At 41.7% G+C, this 21,229-nt stretch overlaps 1 protein-coding gene across 1 annotated transcript; it reads right to left on the bottom strand.

Moving 5' to 3' along the window:
• Window positions 1-5,653: 5,653 nt before the first annotated feature.
• Window positions 5,654-20,700, bottom strand: LOC140724496 (uncharacterized). Its single transcript, XM_073038942.1, has 3 exons — window positions 20,667-20,700; window positions 8,352-9,908; window positions 5,654-5,672 (listed from the first exon to the last, which is right to left on the bottom strand). The coding sequence occupies exons 2-3, from the start codon at window positions 9,536-9,538 to the stop codon at window positions 5,654-5,656; spliced, it is 1,206 nt and encodes a 401-aa protein (XP_072895043.1). The 5' UTR covers window positions 9,539-9,908; window positions 20,667-20,700.
• Between the last annotated feature and the right edge of the window lie 529 nt (window positions 20,701-21,229).

Here is a 21,229-nt window from a genome sequence, read left to right as displayed (position 1 = left end):
GAGTGAATCCTTTCCCAGAAATTCAGCAGATGACCAGCCTCTGCCCAGTGTGGTGTGAACTGATTGGTGTGTCCACAGGTGGGAAGACCGACTGAACCCCTTCCCACACACAGAACAGGTGAATGGCCTTGCCCAGTGTGAATTTGCTGATGTACCTTCAATTGTGATAACCGAGTGAATCCATTCCCACTGTCTGAGCAGGTGAAAGGCCTTTCTCCTGTGTAAATTACAGGCGTGCCAGTTGGTCAAATGACCAAGTGAAACCTTCCCCACAGTCTCAGCAGGAAGGATGGTCAATTGGATCCCTTGCTCCACTTCTTAAATATCTCGACAGAGACAACAAAACTGGCGTGCAATGTTTGAGCTTCCTGGAGACAAATTCCTTCTCATTTTTAACCTGTAAAAAGATTTACAAAATCCATCAATGGGTGTAGTTCAACATTTCAGATGAGATCACTTGAGTTGTCAAGGTGTGATCTGGTATCACACTGTTACAGTGAGGTTCAACGAAAGTTGGACAGAGAAATCATCTCCTGACTGGGCAGAGTGCTGGTATCTGGAATGACCATCAAATCCCCGATGCTCTTCCTGTCTCTAAAAGAATGGGGCATTTCTGCCGTCTCCTGGCTCAGTTTCACTCTCTCCATTGGTATTATTCCCTGTTCCCACTGAGCTGCATCTGTTCCTCACCCCACAGTAACTGAAACACTCTCACATAAATAGTTTTTCTTGACGTGCAGCTGGGATCTTCTTTTTATGTATTATTAACTTAAAGTGCCACAGTTTTTTTTAAAAACTATATATTTAATTGTGTTTTTAAGTAATTACAAGTGTGGAAAAAAATGTATATATCCCTTCCCCCCTCCCCTCTAACTTCCCTATATCAAAAGAAGAGAAAGTTAGAAAGAAAGAAAAAGAAAGTGCCTGGTTGTTGGAAGATCTCCACATGCTCCATGGAGTTCTTAATAACTTTAGTATGTATATTTATTTCTTTCCCCAAGTAACCAATTGTTTCATCTTCAGAGCACCTATATATTTAGTCCTGTCTTTTGTAAATAAGGGCACCAAATTTTCAAAAATGTTTCATATTTATCTCTTAAATTATAAGTAATTTTCTCTAATGGATTACAGCCATAGATTTCTTTCTTCCAACAATCTATACTTAAATATGTATCCGATTTCCAAGTAACTGCAATAGCCTTTTTGGCTACTGCCAGTGCAATTTTTATGAATTCTTTCTGATATTTATTTAGTTTGAGTTTCGGTTTTATCCCTTCAATATCACCTCATAAAAGTAATATTGGACTATGAGGAAGTTGTATTCCCGTAATTTGTTCCAGTAAAATTCTTAAATTTGTCCAAAAATGTTGAATTTTAGAACAAGACCATGTAGAATGTAAAAATGTACCAGTTTCTTGGTTACATCTGAAACACTGATCAGATAAACTTGGATTTAATTTATTTATTTTTTGTGGTGTAATATATAATTGATGTAGAAAGTTATATTGCACTAATCTTAACCGAACATTTATTGTATTTGTCATACTATCAAGACATATTCTTGACCAATTTGTTTCTTCAATTTTAATATTCAAATCACTTTCCCATTTTTGTCTTGACTTATGGACAAGATTCAAATTTGTTTTTGAATCAAATTATACATACAAGATATAATTTTTTTAATATTTCCTTTTTGAATTAAAATTTCTATTTCATTAGATTTCGGCAATAACATTGTTTAACCTAGATTTTCTCTTATATAAGCCCTTAGTTGAAAGTAACAAAATAAAGTGTTACTTGATACTTTATATTTATTCTTTAATTGATCGAATGACATTAATATACCTCCTTCAAAACAATCTCCTATGTATCTAATCCCTTTTTGAAACCAATTATATAAAAGTTGATTGTCCATTGTAAAAGGAATAAGTCTATTTTGAATTAAAGATCTCTTTGCTTATAAAGATTTTTTTGTCTCATCATCAACATTTATCTTATTCCATAAATTAATCAAATGTTTTAATATAGAAGCTTCTTTCTTTTCCCGTATCCATTTAGATTCCCATTTATATATAAAATCTTCTGGTACGTTTTCTCCTATTTTATCTAGTTCTATTCTAATCCATGCCGGTTTATCTTTCTCAAAAAAAGATGCAATAAATCTAAGTTGATTTGCTTTATAATAATTCTTAAAATTTGGAAGTTGTAACCCTCCTAGATCAAATTTCCATGTCAATTTTTCCAACAATATTCTTGACATCTTACCTTTCCAGACAAACCTCCTCACATATTAGTTTAACTCTTGAAAAAACTTCTGGGGTAATTGTATTGGTAATGATTGAAATAAATATTGTAGTCTAGGGAATATATTCATTTTTATAGTATTTACTCTACCTACTAATGTTATTGGTAATGCCATCCATTTATCAAGATCTTCCTGAATTTTTTTCAAAAGTGGTGAATAATTTAATTTGTATAAGTTTTTTATATCATTATCAACTCTTATACCTAAATATTTTATACCATTTGCCGGCCATCTAAATTGAGTTATTAATCGACATTGACTATAATCTCCATTAGTAAGAGGTAAAATTTCACTTTCATCCCAATTTACTTTATAACCTGATATTTTCCCATATTCTTCTAATCTATAAGATAATGGATCTGTTAAATAAAGTAGAACATCATCAGCAAATAAATTAATCTTGTATTCTTCCTGATTAACTCTGAAACCCTTAATATCTGGGTCCATTCTAATTAATCCAGCTAATAGCTCTATTGCCAACACAAACAAAGCAGGTGATAATGGTCAACCTTGCCTAGTTGATCTTGTTAACTGAAATGGTGTCAAAATTTGACCATTTGTCACTACTTTAGCTTTGGGATTAGTATTTAAGGTTTTAATCCATTTTATAAATGATGTTCCTAATCCATATTTTTCCAATACCTTAAATAAAAAATCCCATTCCAATCTTTCAAATGCTTTTTCTGCATCTAAAGCAACTGCCACACTCGTTTCCTCCCTCTTTTGCGCTAAATGAATTATACTAATTAAACGGGTTACATTATCTGCCAATTGTCTATTTTTGATAAATCCTGTTTGATCCATATGCACTAATTTTGATAAGCATTTAGATAATCTATTAGATAAGATTTTTTTTAAACTTTTTTTATTGTTTTCAAATTTTATAATCAGTATTTAATAAAAAAATAGGTCTATATGATGCTGGCTTTAAAAGGTCTCTATCTTTTTTTGGCAATACTATTAAAATAGCTGTTGAAAAAGATTCTGGAAGTCTATGCGTTCTTTCCGCTTGATGTATTAACTCCATAAAGGGAGAAATTAATAAATCTTTAAACTTTTTATAAAATTCAGGTGGAAAACCATCTTCTCCTGGAGATTTATTACTTTGAAGTGATCCCAGAGCTTCTTTAACCTCCTTCACTGTAAAAGGCATACCTAATCCCTTCTGTTCTTCCGTATTTAAGTGCCACAGTTTTAACGCCATATGAAAAATTCCTGCTGAAATGACTGGTTGGTTCACACAGCTGTCAAAAGGGGTTAGAGTGAATGTTTGTATTATTTCAGGTTCTTGTCACAATCATAGAAAATTTCAACACAGAAACAGGCCCTTTGGGCCATCTAGTTTATGCTGAAATATTTAAACAGCCCACTCCCACACCTCTACCATCCAGGTACCAACACAAACCTCTTAAATGTTGAAATCGAGCTCGCATGCACCACTTGTGCTGGCTGCTCATTCCACAGCCGGATAACCGTCTGTGTGAAGAAGTTTCCCCTCATGTTCCCCTTAACATTTCACCTTTCACCCTTAACCCATGGCCTCTGGTTGTCATCCCACCCAATCTTCGTGGAAAAAGCCAGTTTGCATTAACACTATCTGTGCCTCCATATCACAATCAAATCTCCCCTCAATCTTCTGCATTCCAAGGAATAAAGTCCTGATTTGTTCAATCTTTCCTTATAACCCAAGTCCTCCAGACATGGCAACATCCTTGTGAATTTTCTCTGAAATCTCTGATCTTCTTTTACATCTTTCCAGTAGGTAGGTGACCAAAACTGCACACAATACTTCAAATTAGGCCTCACCAATGTCTTCTAGAAGTCAACATAACATCCATCTATTGTTATCAGTACTTTGGTTCATTAAAGGCAATGGGCTGAAATCATTCTTTCCATCCCTATCTACCACTTTCAGTGAATTAAGGACTTGTATTCCCAGGTCCCTTTCTTCCACAACACTCCTCTGTGCCCGACCAATCACTGTGAAAGACCTCCCTTGGTAGGTCATACCAAAGTGCAACAACTCACACTGGTCTGCATTAAGTTCCATTTTCCATTTCTAAAACCATTTTCCCACCTGGTCCAGATCACACTGCAAGCCATGATAGTCTTCTCGGAGTCCGCTAAACCCCCAGTCTTGTTGTCATCCTCAAATTTGCTGATCCAGTTAACCACACTATCATCCAGATTACAGATATAGATGACAAACAACAACAGATCCAGATCTAAACATAGTCTAACAAGTTAACAGGTACATCCCCATCAATCCATTGTTCCTTTAACAAGGACAAAGGTCCCCTCACTCTACAACCAAATACAAGTTCAAATGGAGTAAATCCCAGTGATTATTGTACCAACTCTCTTACTGTGAACAAAAGCAAATGTATTCCTTCATTCCAGTCTTTTCCATTTTCAACACAATATGTCTTAATCATTGTTTTGAGGGCAGAATGAAATCTTTCCAAAGCCCCTTGTGATTCTGGATGGTATGCAAATGTTGTAATTTGTTTAGTTCCCAGTTCATAAACTACCTGCTGGAATAACCCAGATGTAAAATTACTTCCTTGATCAGACTGGATTTCATTCAGCAAACCAAATAAAGTAAAAAAAAACTTGGTAATAGCCTTCGCCAGTTTTACCTTTATTATTTCTGAGAGGTATTGCCTCTGGGAATCTGGATGCAGTACACATAATAGTTAGCAGATACTGACGGCCAGCTTTAGTCTTTGGCAAAGGGCCAGCACAATCCACTATAAATTTTGAAGAGGACTCACCAAATGCAGGTTTAGACTGCAGTGGGGCCACTGGGGTGACCTGATTAGGTTTACCCACAACTTAACAAGTGTGATAGGTTCTGCGAAAGGTCACAACATCTGTCCTCAAATTAGGCCAGTAACATTTTTTTGATAATCCTGTTTAGTTTTATTCACTCCAAAATGTCGACGTAAGGGTATACTGTGGGCCAAAGTTAAAATTTCAGTCCTATAAACTTTAGGAACTACAACTTGGTGAACAATTGCCCATTCCTCACTCGAAGGTACAGCAGGTGGCCTCCACTTCCTCATTAGCACTCCATCCTTGAGATAATACCCTACTGGCACTTTCTTAATCTCATCATCTGAGAGAGCTGTTTCTTTTAAAGCTTCAATATCAGGGTCTTCGTTCTGTTCTGCTATAAACTCCTTCCTAGACAGGGATAAATCTTTCTCATCAGACTTACTAACTGAATCCTGTTGAAACAATGAAGGCAGAAAAGTCCCTGACTGGTCTTCATAACCTGCATCCCGATTTTGGCTATCATGGGTATCAGAATCATGCTGCACAGAACCGTCTGCATCAGCAGACTGTTTAGCCATACTTCAAGTTACTGTGCAGGAAGGATAAATGTTAAAATCCATCTGTGGGTCGTCAGTGGTTGGGTTAGTTGTCAACTGCACTGCAGGAACAACTTTACCATCTGCCAGGTCATTCCCTAACAGCAAAGTAATATCTCCCACCGGTAAACTGAAGCATAATCTGATCTTAACAGGTCCCGAAACCAATCCTGACAGTAAAGTTACCTTGTGCAATGGCACGGAAACCATGCCGCCCCCAATGCCTTTAATAAGATTTACCTCAGCAGTGTCAGTCTCATCACCAAACTTTAGAACGCTGTCTAACGTACAGACAGACAGACATACTTTATTGATCCCGAGGGAAATTGGGTTTGGTTACAGCCGCACCAACCAAGAATAGTGAAGAAATATAGCAATATAAAACCATAAATAATTAAATAATAATAAGTTAATCATGCAAGTGGAAATAAGTCCAGGACCAGCCTATTGGCTCTGGGTGACTGACACTCCGAGGGAGGAGTTGTAAAGTTTGATGGCCAGAGGTAGGAATGACTTCCTATGACGCTCAGTGTTACATCTCGGTGGAATGAGTCTCTGGCTGAATGTACTCCTGTGTCTAACCAGGACATTATGGAGTGGATGGGAGTCATTGTCCAAGATGGCATGCAACTTGGACAGCATCCTCTTTTCAGACACCACCGTCAGACAGTCCAGTTCCACCCCCACAACATCACTGGCCTTACGAATGAGTTTGTTGATACTGCTACCCTAGCCTGCTGCCCCAGCACACAACAGCAAATATTATAGCACTGGCCACCACAGCCTCCTAGAACGAGTGACTGAGGAGCCCCAGTAACTCGAAGAATTTTCACTGGTACCGGGGTTGACCATTCATTTACTAATACAATCCCATCTGACATAAAATGTTTGAATCCTTTCTTAACTCAGACCTTAACTGAGCCTCAACAGAATGTTCAGAACCCTGTGGGTTTATAGGTGCTTCAACATAGGCATTTGGGACTGCCTCCTTTTCCTTTTTCTTCTTCAGGACAGAACAATTAGCCATCACATAACCAGCTTTCTTACAACAGTAACAAGTAAGACCAGAATATTTCTCCTTCAACTGCTTCCCTTCATCCTTACTCTTATCACTAGTCCAAACTTTAATTTCTGGTTTGCCCTGGTTATCCCTGCTACTCTTTTGGAAGCTCTTATTCGGGATAAACTTAACCTTAGGAGTTAAAGCAAACTCATCTGCTAATCTAGCAGACTCCTGCAAAGTGGCAGCATCCTTTTCATTTAAATATGTCTTTATGTCATCAGGGACGCACCTTTCGAATTCTTCAATTAAAACCAACTCTTTCTATCTGTAAAATCATCATTTATATTTTTATACATGCACCAGTGGTCAAAACACACAGACTTCTGAGAAGCAAATGCCAGATAAGTCTGATTCACAAATTTCCAAATTTTTTCCTGTGTGATTCTGGGACCAACTCGTAAGCTTTGAGCACAGCCTGTTTCACTATGTCATAATCAGCTGCTTCATCAACTATCAAAGCAGAATAGGCCATGGCCTCCTCTACTGACAAGATGAAGCGACACTCAGGTTGGAGGAACAACACCTTATCTACCGGTAGCCTCCAACCTGATGGCGTGAACATTGACTTTTCTAACTTCCGTTAACACCACTCCTCACCTTCTCACTCCATCCGTGATATATTTAGATTTTTTGTTCCCTCTTTCTCTGCCCATCACTCTGCCTGTTCTCCATCTCCCTCTGGTGCCCCCCTCCCCCTTTCTTTCTCCCTAGGCCTCCCGTCCCATGATGCTGTCCCTTCTCCAGTTTTGTATCCCTTTTGCCAATCACCTTTCCGGCTCTCAGCTTCACCCCACCTCCTCCGGTCTTCTATCTTTCACATTTCCCCCTCCCCCCCAACTTTCAAATCTCTTACTATCTTTCCTTTCAGTTAGTCCTGACGAAGGGTCTCGGCCCGAAACGTTGACAGCGCTCCTCCCTATAGATGCTGTCTGGCCTGCTGTGTTCCACCAGCATTTTGTGTGTGTTGCCCAAACTATTGAGCTCGGGGGAATCAAGGCTTAGAGTCTTGAGATGGTAAAGTAGGCAAGTTCAGTTTATCCACAGAATAGGTGATGAGAGAGATATTTGTAATCCAGGGTAAATGTTGAGAGAAGGCAATTATGTCAAATTCCTCAGGTTCCATGGTGGCAAAATGAGAGAACAGTCGCTGTAGATTTTATCTGTCATCATTCCAAAATCTCACATACTAATTATCACACAAAGTGACTTGTCACAAGGAGTATCATCTTCAAGTGAATTACCACACCACACCCAGGCAAGGGTTAACACATCAGCAGTCTTCACAGGATACCCCAAATCAGATCCACTCCTATGGATCAAACGAGGTGACAACTACACATTCGATGTACGGTGAATCGATGATTAATCCACCCTTGTGGGCATAGGAAAGTTCCAAACAGTTATCCTTGGCCATTAGTTCCCTGGTTTTCATCCTTCCATTTTACCTCTTTCATCTCCGTCTGACTCTTGAGTGTCTGTGTCCTCGCTTACAACTAAACAAGCTGCAAATCAGACTGAATCACCTTAATATCTCTCTCTCAGAATGACAGCCTACAGCAAATGAAACCTAGCGATTCATAACAATGGCCACTCCCCATTGTGAACTGACTGGTGTGCCAGCAGTTGGGATGACTGAGTGAATGCTATCCCACATTCTGAGCAGGTGAATGGCTTCTCCTCGGTGTGAACGCGCTGATGCCTCTGTAGGCTGGATAAATAAATGAATCCCTTCCCACAGTCTGAGCAGGTGAACGGTTTCTCCCCAGTGTGAACTCGCTGGTGACTCTGTAGGGTGGATGACTGAGTGAATCCCTTCCCACAGACTGTGCAGGTGAACGGCTTCTCCCCAGTGTGAATTTGCAGATGTCTCTGTAGGCTGGATAAATGAGTGAATCTCTTCCTACAGACTGAGCAGGTGAACGGCCTCTCCCCAGTGTGAACTCGCTGGTGACTCTGTAGGGTGGATGACTGAGTGAATCCCTTCCCACAGACTGAGCAGGTGAACGGCTTCTCCCCAGTGTGAATTTGCTGGTGTCTCTGTAGGGTGGATGAATCAGTGAATCTCTTCCCACAGACTGAACAGGTGAACGGCTTCTCCCCAGTGTGAACTCGCTGGTGTCTCTGTAGGGTGGATGACTGAGTGAATCTCTTCCCACATTCTGAGCAGGTGAACGGTTTCTCCCCAGTGTGAACTCGCTGGTGACTCTGTAGGGTGGATAACTGAGTGAATCTCTTCCCACAGACTGAGCAAGTGAATGGCTTCTCCCCAGTGTGAACTTGCTGATGTCTCTGTAGGGTGGATAACTCAGTGAATCCTTTCCCACATTCTGAGCAGGAGTACGGCCTCTCCCCAGTGTGAACTCGCTGATGACTTTGTAGGTTGGATAACTCAGTGAATCTCTTCCCACATTCTGAGCAGGTGAACGGCTTCTCCCCAGTGTGAACTCGCTGATGACTCTGTAGGTTGGATAACTCAGTGAATCCCTTCCCACATTCTGAGCAGGTGAACGGCCTCTCCCCAGTGTGAACTCGCTGATGACTCTGGAGGTGGGATAACCGAGTGAATCTCTTCTTACAGACTGAGCAGGTGAATGGCCTCTCCCCAGTGTGAACTCGCTGATGTACCAGTAGGGTGGATGACTCAGTGAATCCCTTCCCACAGACTGAACAGGTGTACGGCTTCTCCCCAGTGTGAACTCGCTGATGTTTCCATAGCGTGGAAGAGTGAGTGAATCTCTTCTCACAGACTGAGCAGGTGTACAGCCGCTCCCTGGTGTGAACTCGCTGGTGAGCCATTAGGTCAGATGACTGAGTGAATCCTTTCCCAGAAGTTCAGCAGATGGCCAACCTCTGCCCGGTGTGGTGTGAACTGACTGGTGTGTCCACAGGAGGGAAGACCAACTGAATCCTTTTTCACACACAGAACAGATGAATGGCCTTGGCCAATGTGAACTTGTTGATGTACCTTCAATTGTGATAACTGAGTGAATCCACTCCCACTGTCTGAGCAGGTGAACAGCTTTTCTCCTGTGTAAAATGACGGTTGGTCAAATGAAGAACGGTCGATTGAATCCCTTGCCCCATTTCTTAAACATCTAGACAGAGACAACAAAACTGGCATGCCATGTTTGAGATTCCTGGAGACAAATTCCTTCTCATTTTTAACCTGTAAAAAGATTTATAAAATCCATCAATGGGTGTAGGACAACATTACAGATGAGATTACTTGAGTTGCCAAGGTTTGATCTGTATCACACTGTTAGAGTGAGGTTCTACCCAAGTTGGACAGAGAAATCATCTCCTGACTGGGCAGAGTGCTGGTATCTGGAATGACCATCAACTCCCTGATGCTGTTCCTGTTTCTATAAGAATGGGGCATTTCTGCCATCTCCAATTTGTGCCTTGGCTCAGTTTGACTCTCTCCATTGGTATTATTCCCTGCTCCTGCTGAGCTGCATGGGTGCCTGGCCCCACAGTAACTGAAACAGTCTCACGCAAACAATCTTTCTTGACATGCAGCTGGGATCTTCTTTTATGTATTATTAACTTAAAGTGCCACAATTTCAAAGCCATATAAAAAATTCCTGCTAAAATGAATGGTTGGTCCACACAGCTGTTAAAAGATCTTAGAGTGAATTTTTGTAATATTTCAGGTTCTTGTAGAAAAGTACAACACAGAAACAGGCCCTTTGGGCCATCTAGTTTGTGCTGAACTATTTAAATTGCCCACTCCCATATCCCTACCATCCAGGTACCTATACGAACCTCTTAAATATTGAAATTGAGCTCACATGCACCACTCATGATGGCTGTTCATTCCACACCCGGATGACCGTCTGTGTGAAGAAGTTTCCCCTCATGTTCCCCTTAACATTTCACCTTTCACGCTTAACCCATGGCCACTGGTTGTAGTCCCACATCAATCAGTGGTAAAAGCCAGCTTGAATTTACACCTTCACTTTAGTTGAAAATACTCAACAGGCGCTTTCTAAATGGTCACCTATGTTGATGTCATTGACAGGTCGAATAAATGCTATAAAAATGGTTATTCTAATGAAATTTTTATATATATTTCAAGCAGTTGCCTCTTTTGTTCCAAAAACATTTTTTGATAAAATAGATTCTTTGATTTTATCTTAGGTTTGGAATAATAAAAGCTCTAGAGTAAATAAACTTTCATTACAAAAATCAAAAAAGATGGAGGACTGGCTTTACCAAACTTGAGATTTTATTATTGGGCAATTAATATTAGTTATATTACTTTTTGGATTTATGATACAGACGACCAAGATCACCCTTCATGGTTACAGTTGGAGGAAAATTCAGTAATGGGGTTTTCGTTAGCTTCTTTATTAGGAGCTCCTCTTCCGTTTTTGTTCTCCAGAATAGGTAGACAAGCTCTTAACCCTATTCTTAAACATACTTTAAAAATTTGGTTTCAATTTCGTAGATTTTTTTAATTAAATGATTCTTTACTTCCTAGTAATATTTATTCTAATTTCTTTTTTATACCATCAACTTTAGATAAGGCATTTTTAACATGGAAAATTAAGGGAATTAAAACTTTTTTAGATTTGTTTTTACAAGACTGTTTAATGTCTTTCTCACAGTTAATGGATAAATATGATATCTCTAATACACATTTTTTCAGGTATTTACAGGTTAGGAATTTCTTACGCGATTTTTTACCGAATGACCCCTTGGCCTGCTCTTCAAATTTGGCTTATGTTATTTTTCAGTTTAAACCTTTTCAAAAACGATTAATAGCTATCATTTATACACAGTTAATGAATGCTCGCATGTCGCCTAATGATAGGGTTCAACGTACCTGGGAAGTAGAACTTCAATATTCACTTTCAAATAATCAATGGAGTAAAATTTATTATTTAGTCAATAGTTCATTTATCTGCGCACGACATATCTTAATTCAGTTTAAGATAGTACATAGATATGTCCAAAGATAAATTGGCGCATATATTTCCAAATATAAGCCCTATTTGTGACAGATGTAACACAGAAATGGCTACTTTAACTCATATGTTTTGGTCATGTGTAACTTTAAATAATTTTTGGAGGGATGTGTTTGGAATATTATCTAAAGTTATAGATATGGATGTTCAATCTAATCCACTTACAGCAAATTTTGGGATTACTCCAGAGGAAGCAAGCAAAGTGTCTGCTTCCACCCAACATGTGATAGCTTTTTCAACTTTACTAGCTAGGAGAGCTATTTTGCTACATTGGAAAGAATCTAACCCACCTACTGTTTTCTATTGGCTCTCCTCCATTATGTCATGTCTAAGCTTGGAGAAAATTAGAAGCCGAACATTTGATACATCCTTTAATTTTGAACAAGTCTGGCGACCTTTTATTCAATATTTTCACATGATTTAATTTATTTTTATTTATTTATTTTTTAAATTCTCTTTGGGGAAAATCCTTATCCATGATGGTTTGGAGATGACTGGAAGGATGTGTTTTTTTTTCTCTCTCTCTGTTTTCTTTAATTTTATCCTCAATTGGACTGCCCAATCTTTCTTTTTCTTTCCTTTTTTTTCCTCTTTCTTTTTTTTGTTTTTTGTTTCAGTTTAGTTAGTGGGTTTTTTTCCCTTATCGATAAAATCTCCAATCCTTTTTTTCTGATTATTATGAGGAGTTGTAGTTTTTTTTTACCATTGTATATATAACAGCATAATATTTTACTTATTTGATTTTGATATCATATAATTTTTGTTTTTACTATTGCTGTTTATATGTCTTTTATATTGTCTACTTGTTAAACTCCTCTTCTGATTTGTATATTCTTTATTTGGTTATGCCGTTGGCCCCCTCCTTTGTGAAAATCGCAAGAACTCTAGTTAAGGGGGGTCAACTGACCCAAGAGAGAGAGACGTGCGAAAGACCACGTTCTTCCAAGAAGCAGAATAAAAGTGACTTTGACTATTGTCTCATGGAGACCACCTGAAAAGCCCTCGGGCAAAGTGGGCTGGTTGAGAGAGAGATCGCATTACCTGCGATCCCGTGAAGAAGTATAAAGGCGGGTCTGAGGGGAGGACCCTCAGATGCACCAAGGAAACACACGAAGGAGAAACGCTAGAAATCCTGCGACAGCGTTTTAATAGCTACAGCCGGTGGTGGGGTTCGTGTGCGTCCTTCCCTTGCCTGGGATTGGCGACTTCACCACAGAAGACAGCCTAGCTACAGGGGAAGCCACAGATGAGAGTCCATTCCCCCAACGAGACTTCCGACTACCTCCTACAGGTTGGAAAACCTGTCGGGTAAATGCTTCATGTTCTCTGTCTTTCTAACTAAAAGTGCACCAACGCGACACTTCCGCCGGCAACTAAGTGAAACTGCCATGATCTAAAAGACTTTTAGATATCCAGTGAACGATATAAAATCTACATTACCCCTAGACGACGATCGAGCTTGTGTTTTGAATGATTATTATTACACCGGTGTTTTAGATTGAGTTTTGATGATCTGAATGTTTTGTATTAACCATACGTTTGTGCCCTTGTTGAATAAAACGGTTGAAAATAGTAGCATCCGACTCAGCTAATCCATCTATCTTTGCTGGTAAGTTACCTGGTTACTGGGTTTTCGTAACAAGTGGGGGCTTGTCCGGGATTTGAAACCAAACGGGAGGGTCAGTGAATCGGGCTGTAAGTCCAAACTTAAATCTGGTTACGCAGGTAGCCAGACGAGAAACCAGCAAAGATGGATGTGCAGGAATTTAGGAGAAACCCGACGGTAGAGGCGCTATGGAAAGCTACAAAATCAGACTTGGTAAGTTTGGTGCAGGCATTAGACCTCACAGCGGTGAAGCCAGCAATGAAAAAGCAGGAAGTGCGAAGGGTCATACAACAGCATTACGTTGGGAAGAAGGTGTTTGCAGCTGAGGAGTTGGAAAATATTCCCGAAAGGAGATTAGTGAGTGGGACAAATCAGGCAGAGTTGGAGAAAGCAAGGCTGGAACATGAGTTTAAAATAAAGCAGCTAGAAGTAGAAGCAGCTGAGAAGGCTGCAGAGAGAGAAGCCGAGAGAGCTGAGAGGGAAAGAGAAGCCGAGAGAGCTGAGAGGGAAAGAGAAGCCGAGAGAGCTGAGAGGGAAAGAGAAGCCGAGAGAGCTGAGAGGGAAAAAGAAAGAGCCGCAAAGGAAAGGGCTGTGGAAAGAGAGCATGTGTTCAAACTAAAGCAGCTAGAAGCAGAAGCGAAAGAGAAACAAAGGAACCATGAATTGGAGCTGGACAGGCGAAAGCAAGAGCGAAGAACTCAAGGGGAAGAGAGAGAGGAGGGGTTTGATATTAGTCGGGCGTTGAGGTTGGTCCCCCCGTTCGAGGAGACAGATGTTGATAGTTATTTCTTGCTCTTTGAAAAGGTGGCAGGGAATCAGCAGTGGCCCAGAGAGCAATGGGTGGCGTTGTTACAAAGTGTGTTACGAGGAAAAGCACAGCGGGTATATGCCGCGCTGCCCACAGAAAGGAACGGGAATTATGATCAAGTAAAGGAGGCCATTCTCCGAGGTTACGAGTTAGTACCTGAGGCGTATAGACAAAGGTTCCGAAATTTAAAAAGAGGGTGGAATCAAACGTATACCGAGCTAGCCCATGAGAAGGGTGTGCTCTTGGACCGTTGGTGCACAGCTGAAAAGGTGGCCGAGAACTATGGGTGTCTCAGGGAGTTAGTTTTGATTGAGGAATTTAAAGGTTGCGTTCCGGAAGAGATCCGAATGTATTTAAATGAGAGGACGAATCAGTCCATCTCAGAGATGGCTAGGCTCGCAGATGAATATGCCCTAACCCACAAAAGTTTTCCTCGCCAAAAAGTTACCCGAGAGACCGTCGGAATGGTAGGGAAAGTCCGCCGGCTAAGGGAGAAACTCCGCCGGGAGCTAGCACAAAAAGTGAGGATAACAGACAGGAAACCTGGAGATCTCCTGGTTTAAACTGTTTTAATTGTGGAAAGGTGGGACATATTGCATCAAAATGCTTTGCTCCGAGAAAGGAGCCAGAGAGGGAGAGAGCAGCGACCCCTATCGGGCGTGCAGTGGTAATCAGGAAGTTGACAAGAGGGCCCCAGGTAGATGGAGTACCGGAGGGGCCGGAGACATTTAGTTCCAAAGGAACCATGTCTTTGAGGGAAGGGGACCCCCCCATCCCCGTACGAATTTGGAGAGACACGGGGGCGGAACTATCGTTAATTAGCCGTAATGTGTTAAATTTCGGCCCTCGGACGGGGGAGGTTGCCCTGAGAGGAATCGGGAACCAGACCGTGGTCGTGCCTTTACATAGGGTCTTTCTCGATTGCGAGTTGGTGTCGGGACTTGTGGAGCTAGGAGTCCTGCCGGAGTTACCGGGGGAGGGCGTGGACCTCCTGTTGGGTAATGACCTCGCGGGTGGGAAGATGGGAAACGCCCATGGAGTCCCCGAGCTATCGCGCATGCGCGGTCACTCGCAGCCTGTCGAGAGCGGCGGCTGGGACAGCGCGCAGGTTGAAATTGGCCCAGACGTTTTTACCGACCCTACACCACGAGGGTTCAGAGGGTGGTAAAACGGAAGGTAGTAAAGTAAAAGGGGGTAAGGGCGAGGAGATAGCTCCCCCCTTAGTGAAGAGAAAGGTCCTAGAGGTAGGAAATAAAGATGAGAAACGGATAAAGCTGTTAAAACGTCCAGAGTTGGACGTGGTTGATCTGTCTGGTTTGGCAGAATTGTTTGGAGAAGTTGAGAGTTCTAAAGATGTTCTCGATGGTCCCGAAAGTGAAATGAGGGCAGTCTTAGAGGAGAAGGGTATCCTTGCTGTGGAGAAGTCAGCTGACATGGCCGAGGAGGTTGTTTCAGCTCGCAGGGTTGCGCCTTCCCCAACAGGGGGCTGCCTGGAGAGTTACTGGAAGGAGGGGGGGACGTTAGAATTTGAAAAAGGTACGGGTGTTGAAAACCTGGAAGAGGCCAATGTCCCGTTTGAGTGTGTCCAAGATGGGGATACACATGGTGCTGAACCTAGTCACGGAACTCAAGGGAAAGGGGGATGTGTAGTTCCCAAATTGAATGAAGAAAATTTAAAGGCTGGACTGATATCAAAAGCAGCAACCAGGCTACAGAGACAATGGCTTGGTACCACAAAGCCTGGGAATCAATTACAGGTTGAGTTGGAAGGTAAAGGGGCCCCACACGCTATTGTTATTCCAGAGTGTGGTGTAAAAAGGCAGAATTTGAAATGCTGTCTGAACAAAGCGAGATCGCTTGCGGATCTTAAATTGGAAACTAATAGCATGACGGGTCCTGAAGAGAAAAACGACAAATTGCCTAAAATTAAGGAATTGGGCGGTCTAAGTTTGGAACACGCTGATAAAATAACTCCTATGAAAGCAGCGGGCGAAAGCCTATTTCGCCAGGGTGCCCAAGATCGCCACGAGGGAATTAACCGGAAAAAAGGTGAGGGTTAATGGGGACGCAATTTTTAAAATAGCAGAATCTGGTTTTAAGGGATTTTGACAAAGTATGTGAATAATAAAGACAACACCCATGGAAGCTTGACTGTTAAGTTTGAAAGTAACATAAAAATTTGTCTTTTGCATGAACCTTTGTAGATGTATGTAAGCTAAGATCACACCTCCTTAGTTATGTTGCTGAAGAAAGCAAATAAATAAGGTGGTTATTGAGCTGAAGTTTGATGCTACCAGGCGTTAGTAGGGCACATGAGGTTAAGGTATTAAAGAAAAGGGGCACTGTACTTGTTACCTGTTTAGATACTGACTTGAATGTATAACAGTAGTACTCTGTGAAGAGAAAAGCTTGTGTAGTATGTAGATTCAAAAAAAAATAATTCCTGTGTCAACCTGGTTTTAACCGCTGGTTAAAAACCCATTATGGGGGGAGGTGTTATGCCGTTGGCCCCCTCCTTTGTGAAAATCGCAAGAACTCTAGTTAAGGGGGGTCAACTGACCCAAGAGAGAGAGACGTGCGAAAGACCACATTCTTCCAAGAAGCAGAATAAAAGTGACTTTGACTATTGTCTCATGGAGACCACCTGAAAAGCCCTCGGGTAAAGTGGGCTGGTTGAGAGAGAGATCGCATTACCTGCAACTTGATTGACACCTGCGATCCCGTGAAGAAGTATAAAGGCGGGTCTGAGGGGAGGACCCTCAGATGCACCAAGGAAACACACGAAGGAGAAACGCTAGAAATCCTGCGACAGCGTTTTAATAGCTACAGCCGGTGGTGGGGTTCGTGTGCGTCCTTCTCTTGCCTGGGATTGGCGACTTCACCACGGAAGACGGCCTAGCTACAGGGTGTTATGCCGTTGGCCCCCTCCTTTGTGAAAATCGCAAGAACTCTAGTTAAGGGGGGTCAACTGACCCAAGAGGGAGACGTGTGAAAGACCACGTTCTTCCAAGACGCAGAATAAAAGTGACTTTGCCTATTGTCTCATGGAGACCACCTGAAAAGCCCTCGGGCAAAGTGGGCTGGTTGAGAGAGAAATCGCATTACCTGCAACTTGATTGACACCTGCGATCTCGTGAAGAAGTATAAAGGCGGGTCTGAGGGGAGGACCCTCAGATGCACCAAGGAAATACACGAAGGAGAAACGCTAGAAATCCTGCGACAGCGTTTTAATAGCTACAGCCGGTGGTGGGGTTCGTGTGCGTCCTTCCCTTGCCTGGGATTGGCGACTTCACCACGGAAGACGGCCTAGCTACAGGGGAAGCCACAGATGAGAGTCCATTCCCCCAACGAGACTTCCGACTACCTCCTACAGGTTGGAAAACCTGTCGGGTAAATGCTTCATGTTCTCTGTCTTTCTAACTAAACGTGCACCAACGCGATACTTCCGCCGACAACTAAGTGAAACTGCCGTGATCTAAAAGACTTTTAGCTATCCAGTGAATGATATAAAATCTACATTACCCCTAGACGACGATCGAGCTTGTGTTTTGAATGATTATTATTACACCGGTGTTTTAGATTGAGTTTTGATGATCTGAATGTTTTGTATTAACCATACGTTTGTGCCCTTGTTGAATAAAACGGTTGAAAATAGTAGCATCCGACTCAGCTGATCCATCTATCTTTGCTGGTAAGTTACCTGGTTACGGGGTTTTCGTAACAAGGGGAAGCCACAGATGAGAGTCCATTCCCCCAACGAGACTTCCGACTACCTCCTACAGGTTGGAAAACCTGTCGGGTAAATGCTTCATGTTCTCTGTCTTTCTAACTAAAAGTGCACCAACGCGACACTTCCGCCGGCAACTAAGTGAAACTGCCGTGATCTAAAAGACTTTTAGATATCCAGTGAACGATATAAAATCTACATTACCCCTAGATGACGATCGAGCTTGTGTTTTGAATGATTATTATTACACCGGTGTTTTAGATTGAGTTTTGATGATCTGAATGTTTTGTATTAACCATACGTTTGTGCCCTTGTTGAATAAAACGGTTGAAAATAGTAGCATCCGACTCAGCTAATCCATCTATCTTTGCTGGTAAGTTACCTGGTTACGGGGTTTTCGTAACAGAAATCAATAAAAAAAGATTGCAAAATGAATTTACACCATCTATGCCCCTCTTTCGCAATCAAATCTCCCCTCAATCTTCGACATTCCAAGGAATAAAGTCCTGAGAAGATGAACTGATCTCTAAAAGTCATGAAGTTAAAGATGAAACATTATTTTCAACATTTTAAGCAAGATTAGAGTATTACTTTTGTTTTTACAATTTCAGAGTGGAAAAAAAAAGGAAAGGAGCACCATGCAAAAGTTTGGTAACCCCAAGAGATTTGAGCTCTCAGATAACTTTTACCAAGGTCTCAGACCTTAATTAGCTTGTTAGAGCAATGGCATGTTCACAGTCTTCATTAGGAAAAGCCAGATGTTGCAAATTTCAAAGCTCTATAAATACCCTGACTCCTCAAACCTCGTCCCAACAATCAGAGCCATGGGCTTCTCTAAGTCCCTGCCTAGCACTCTGAAAATTAAAATACATGATGCTCACGAAGCAGCAGAAGGCTATAAGAAGACAGCAAAGCGTTTTCAGGTAGCCATTTCCTTAGTTCGTAACATAATTAAGAAATGGCAGTTAACAGGAATGGTGGAGGTCAAGTTGAGGTCTGGAAGACCAAGAAATCCTTCCGAGAGAACTGCTCGTAGGATTACCAGAAAGGGAAATCAAAACCCCTGTTTGACTGCAAAATATTTAGCCGACTCTGAAGTGGTGGTGCACTGTTCTACTGCGCAGGGACAACTACACAAATATGACTTTCATGGAAGAAACATCAGAAGAAAACCTTTCCTGTGCTCTCGCCACAAAATTCAGCATCAGGTGTTTGCAAAGGAACATCTAAAGAAGCCTTATGCATTTTGGAAACAAGTCCTCTGGACTGATGAAGTTAAAAAAGAACTGTTTGGCTGCAATGAGCAAAGGTATGTTTGGAGAAAAAAGGGTGCAGAATTTCATGAAAAGAACACCTCTCCAACTGTTAAGCACGGGGGTGGATTGATCATGCTTTGGGCTTGTGTTGCAGCCAGTGGCACGGGGAACATTTCACTGGTAGAGGGAAGAATGAATTCAATTAAATACTAGCAAATTCTGGAAGCAAACATCACATCGTCTGTAAAAAAGCTGAAAATTAAAAGAGGATGGCTTCTACAACAGGATAATGATCCTAAACGCACTTCAAAATCCACAATGGACTACCTCAGGAAGCGCAAGCTGAACATTTTGCCATGGACCTCACAGTCCCCCGACCGAAACATCATCAAAAATCTGTGGATAGACCTCAAAAGAGCAGTGCATGCAAGACGGCCCAAGAATCTCACAGAACTAGAAACCTTTTGCAAGGAAGAATGGGCAAAAATCCCCAAACAAGAATTGAAAGACTCTTAGCTGGCTACAGAAAGCATTTAGAAGCTGTGATACTTGCCAAAGGGGTTGCTACTAAGTACTGAGCATGCAGGGTGCCCAAACTTTCACTTCAGGCCCTTTTCCTTTTTTATTATTTTGAAACTGTAAATGATGGATACAAAAGAGTAATCTTGCTTAAAATATTAAACACTGTGACATCTTTAACATTTGCCTTTTGGAAATCAGGTCATTGTTTTACTCGCTTAGCTATTCACAGGAACAGAAAGGTGCCCAAATTTTTGCATGACACTGTATGCAATTTTCTTGCTAAATGATGCTTTAAAAAGTCAGGCTTCCAAATATCACTCCCCTTCTTTCCACTTGCAAATTCTCCAGCAATTTTTGCATCACCACAATACACACAGGTAACACCATTTTCTGTATTGGGCATAAATATTTCCCCTGAACCCTGCCTCAGGTGACTGATGGTGATGAACTTGGTGATGCCAATGAATATGAAGGGAAGGGCAGTAGTCTGTCTCATTGGAGTCTGGCACATTTGTGATCTGAAAGCTACTTGTTGCCCAGGGCAAAGTTGTTTGATATCATTATGTACCCTGACAGAATAGGTCAAAACATATCCTCACGTGTAGAAAACTCCAGAACAAGCAACACACACAAAATGCTGGAGGAACTCAGCAGGCCGGGCAGCATCTATGGGAAAGAGTACTAATGCTGAGTTCCTCCGGCATTTTGTGTGAAATTCCTCCGGATTTCCAGCAGCTGCGGTTTTCTCTTGCTGCGGTTGGAGGCAGAACAAAGGTGATTTTCTCAACAGCTGATAGAAAGATTTTGTTCTCTTTTTTCCGAGTTCCTAATCCTTGCATTCAGATTGCTCGAGCTCAGCTCTGTCTGTGAGATCTATCTGCTCCCATTCCCTGATTAGCCAGAAGCTCCCCGGGGCCCGCGTACGGATCGTGGGGCTGAGAGAGAGGAAAAAGACCTGCCTGTGCCGAGTTTGCGGGCTACAGTCTCCGGTTCTCACAGCAATTGTCACTCAATTCGAGTCGAAAAAGCCCTTACCTTTCCGCTCCTCCCGACATTTTGTATACTGCGCGCATGCGTAGTTATCGGAGACGGCAGCAACCCTGCGCCTGCGTATTTGATCGGTGCTTCAAACAACAGCGAAATTTTAATCGCGCGGCTTTATGGGTACTCACGGTGCCATTAAAAAGTTCTGCAAGCTTCGGTTTCCTGTCCATATCTCAGTTTTTTTTTGTGTGTAGAAAACTCAGCAGCTTTCTTAACGCAAAAAGCGGCTCCCATAAACGATACACTCAATATCAACAGGCATTTCGTGTATCTAATGCCAAAGTTCACTCCCCTTACAAATGCAGATGTGAAACAAAAGAGATTCTGCAGTTGCTGGAAATACAAAGACGCACACACACACAATACTGAAGGAGCTCTGCAGTTCAGGCAGCAACTAAGCAGAGGAGTACACAGTCTAGACATGCTGAAGGGGCTCGGATTTAATGCTGCCCATTTATTCCTCTCCACATTTGCTGCCTGACCTGCTGATTACCTGCAATATTTTGTAGAAATTAACCATTTTGTTTTTCAATTAACCAGTTTCCAAATGTTTC

Source organism: Hemitrygon akajei, unplaced genomic scaffold, assembly GCF_048418815.1.
Source record: "Hemitrygon akajei unplaced genomic scaffold, sHemAka1.3 Scf000254, whole genome shotgun sequence".
NCBI lineage: Eukaryota > Metazoa > Chordata > Chondrichthyes > Myliobatiformes > Dasyatidae > Hemitrygon > Hemitrygon akajei.
Note: the sequence above shows the minus strand (reverse complement) of the source record. Positions and strands in the feature narration are given on the sequence as shown.

Bases quoted from the DNA above. Each gene is read 5' to 3' on its own strand.
- LOC140724496 (XM_073038942.1), bottom strand. From the start codon at position 9,538: ATGGCTCACCAGCGAGTTCACACCAGGGAGCGGCTGTACACCTGCTCA.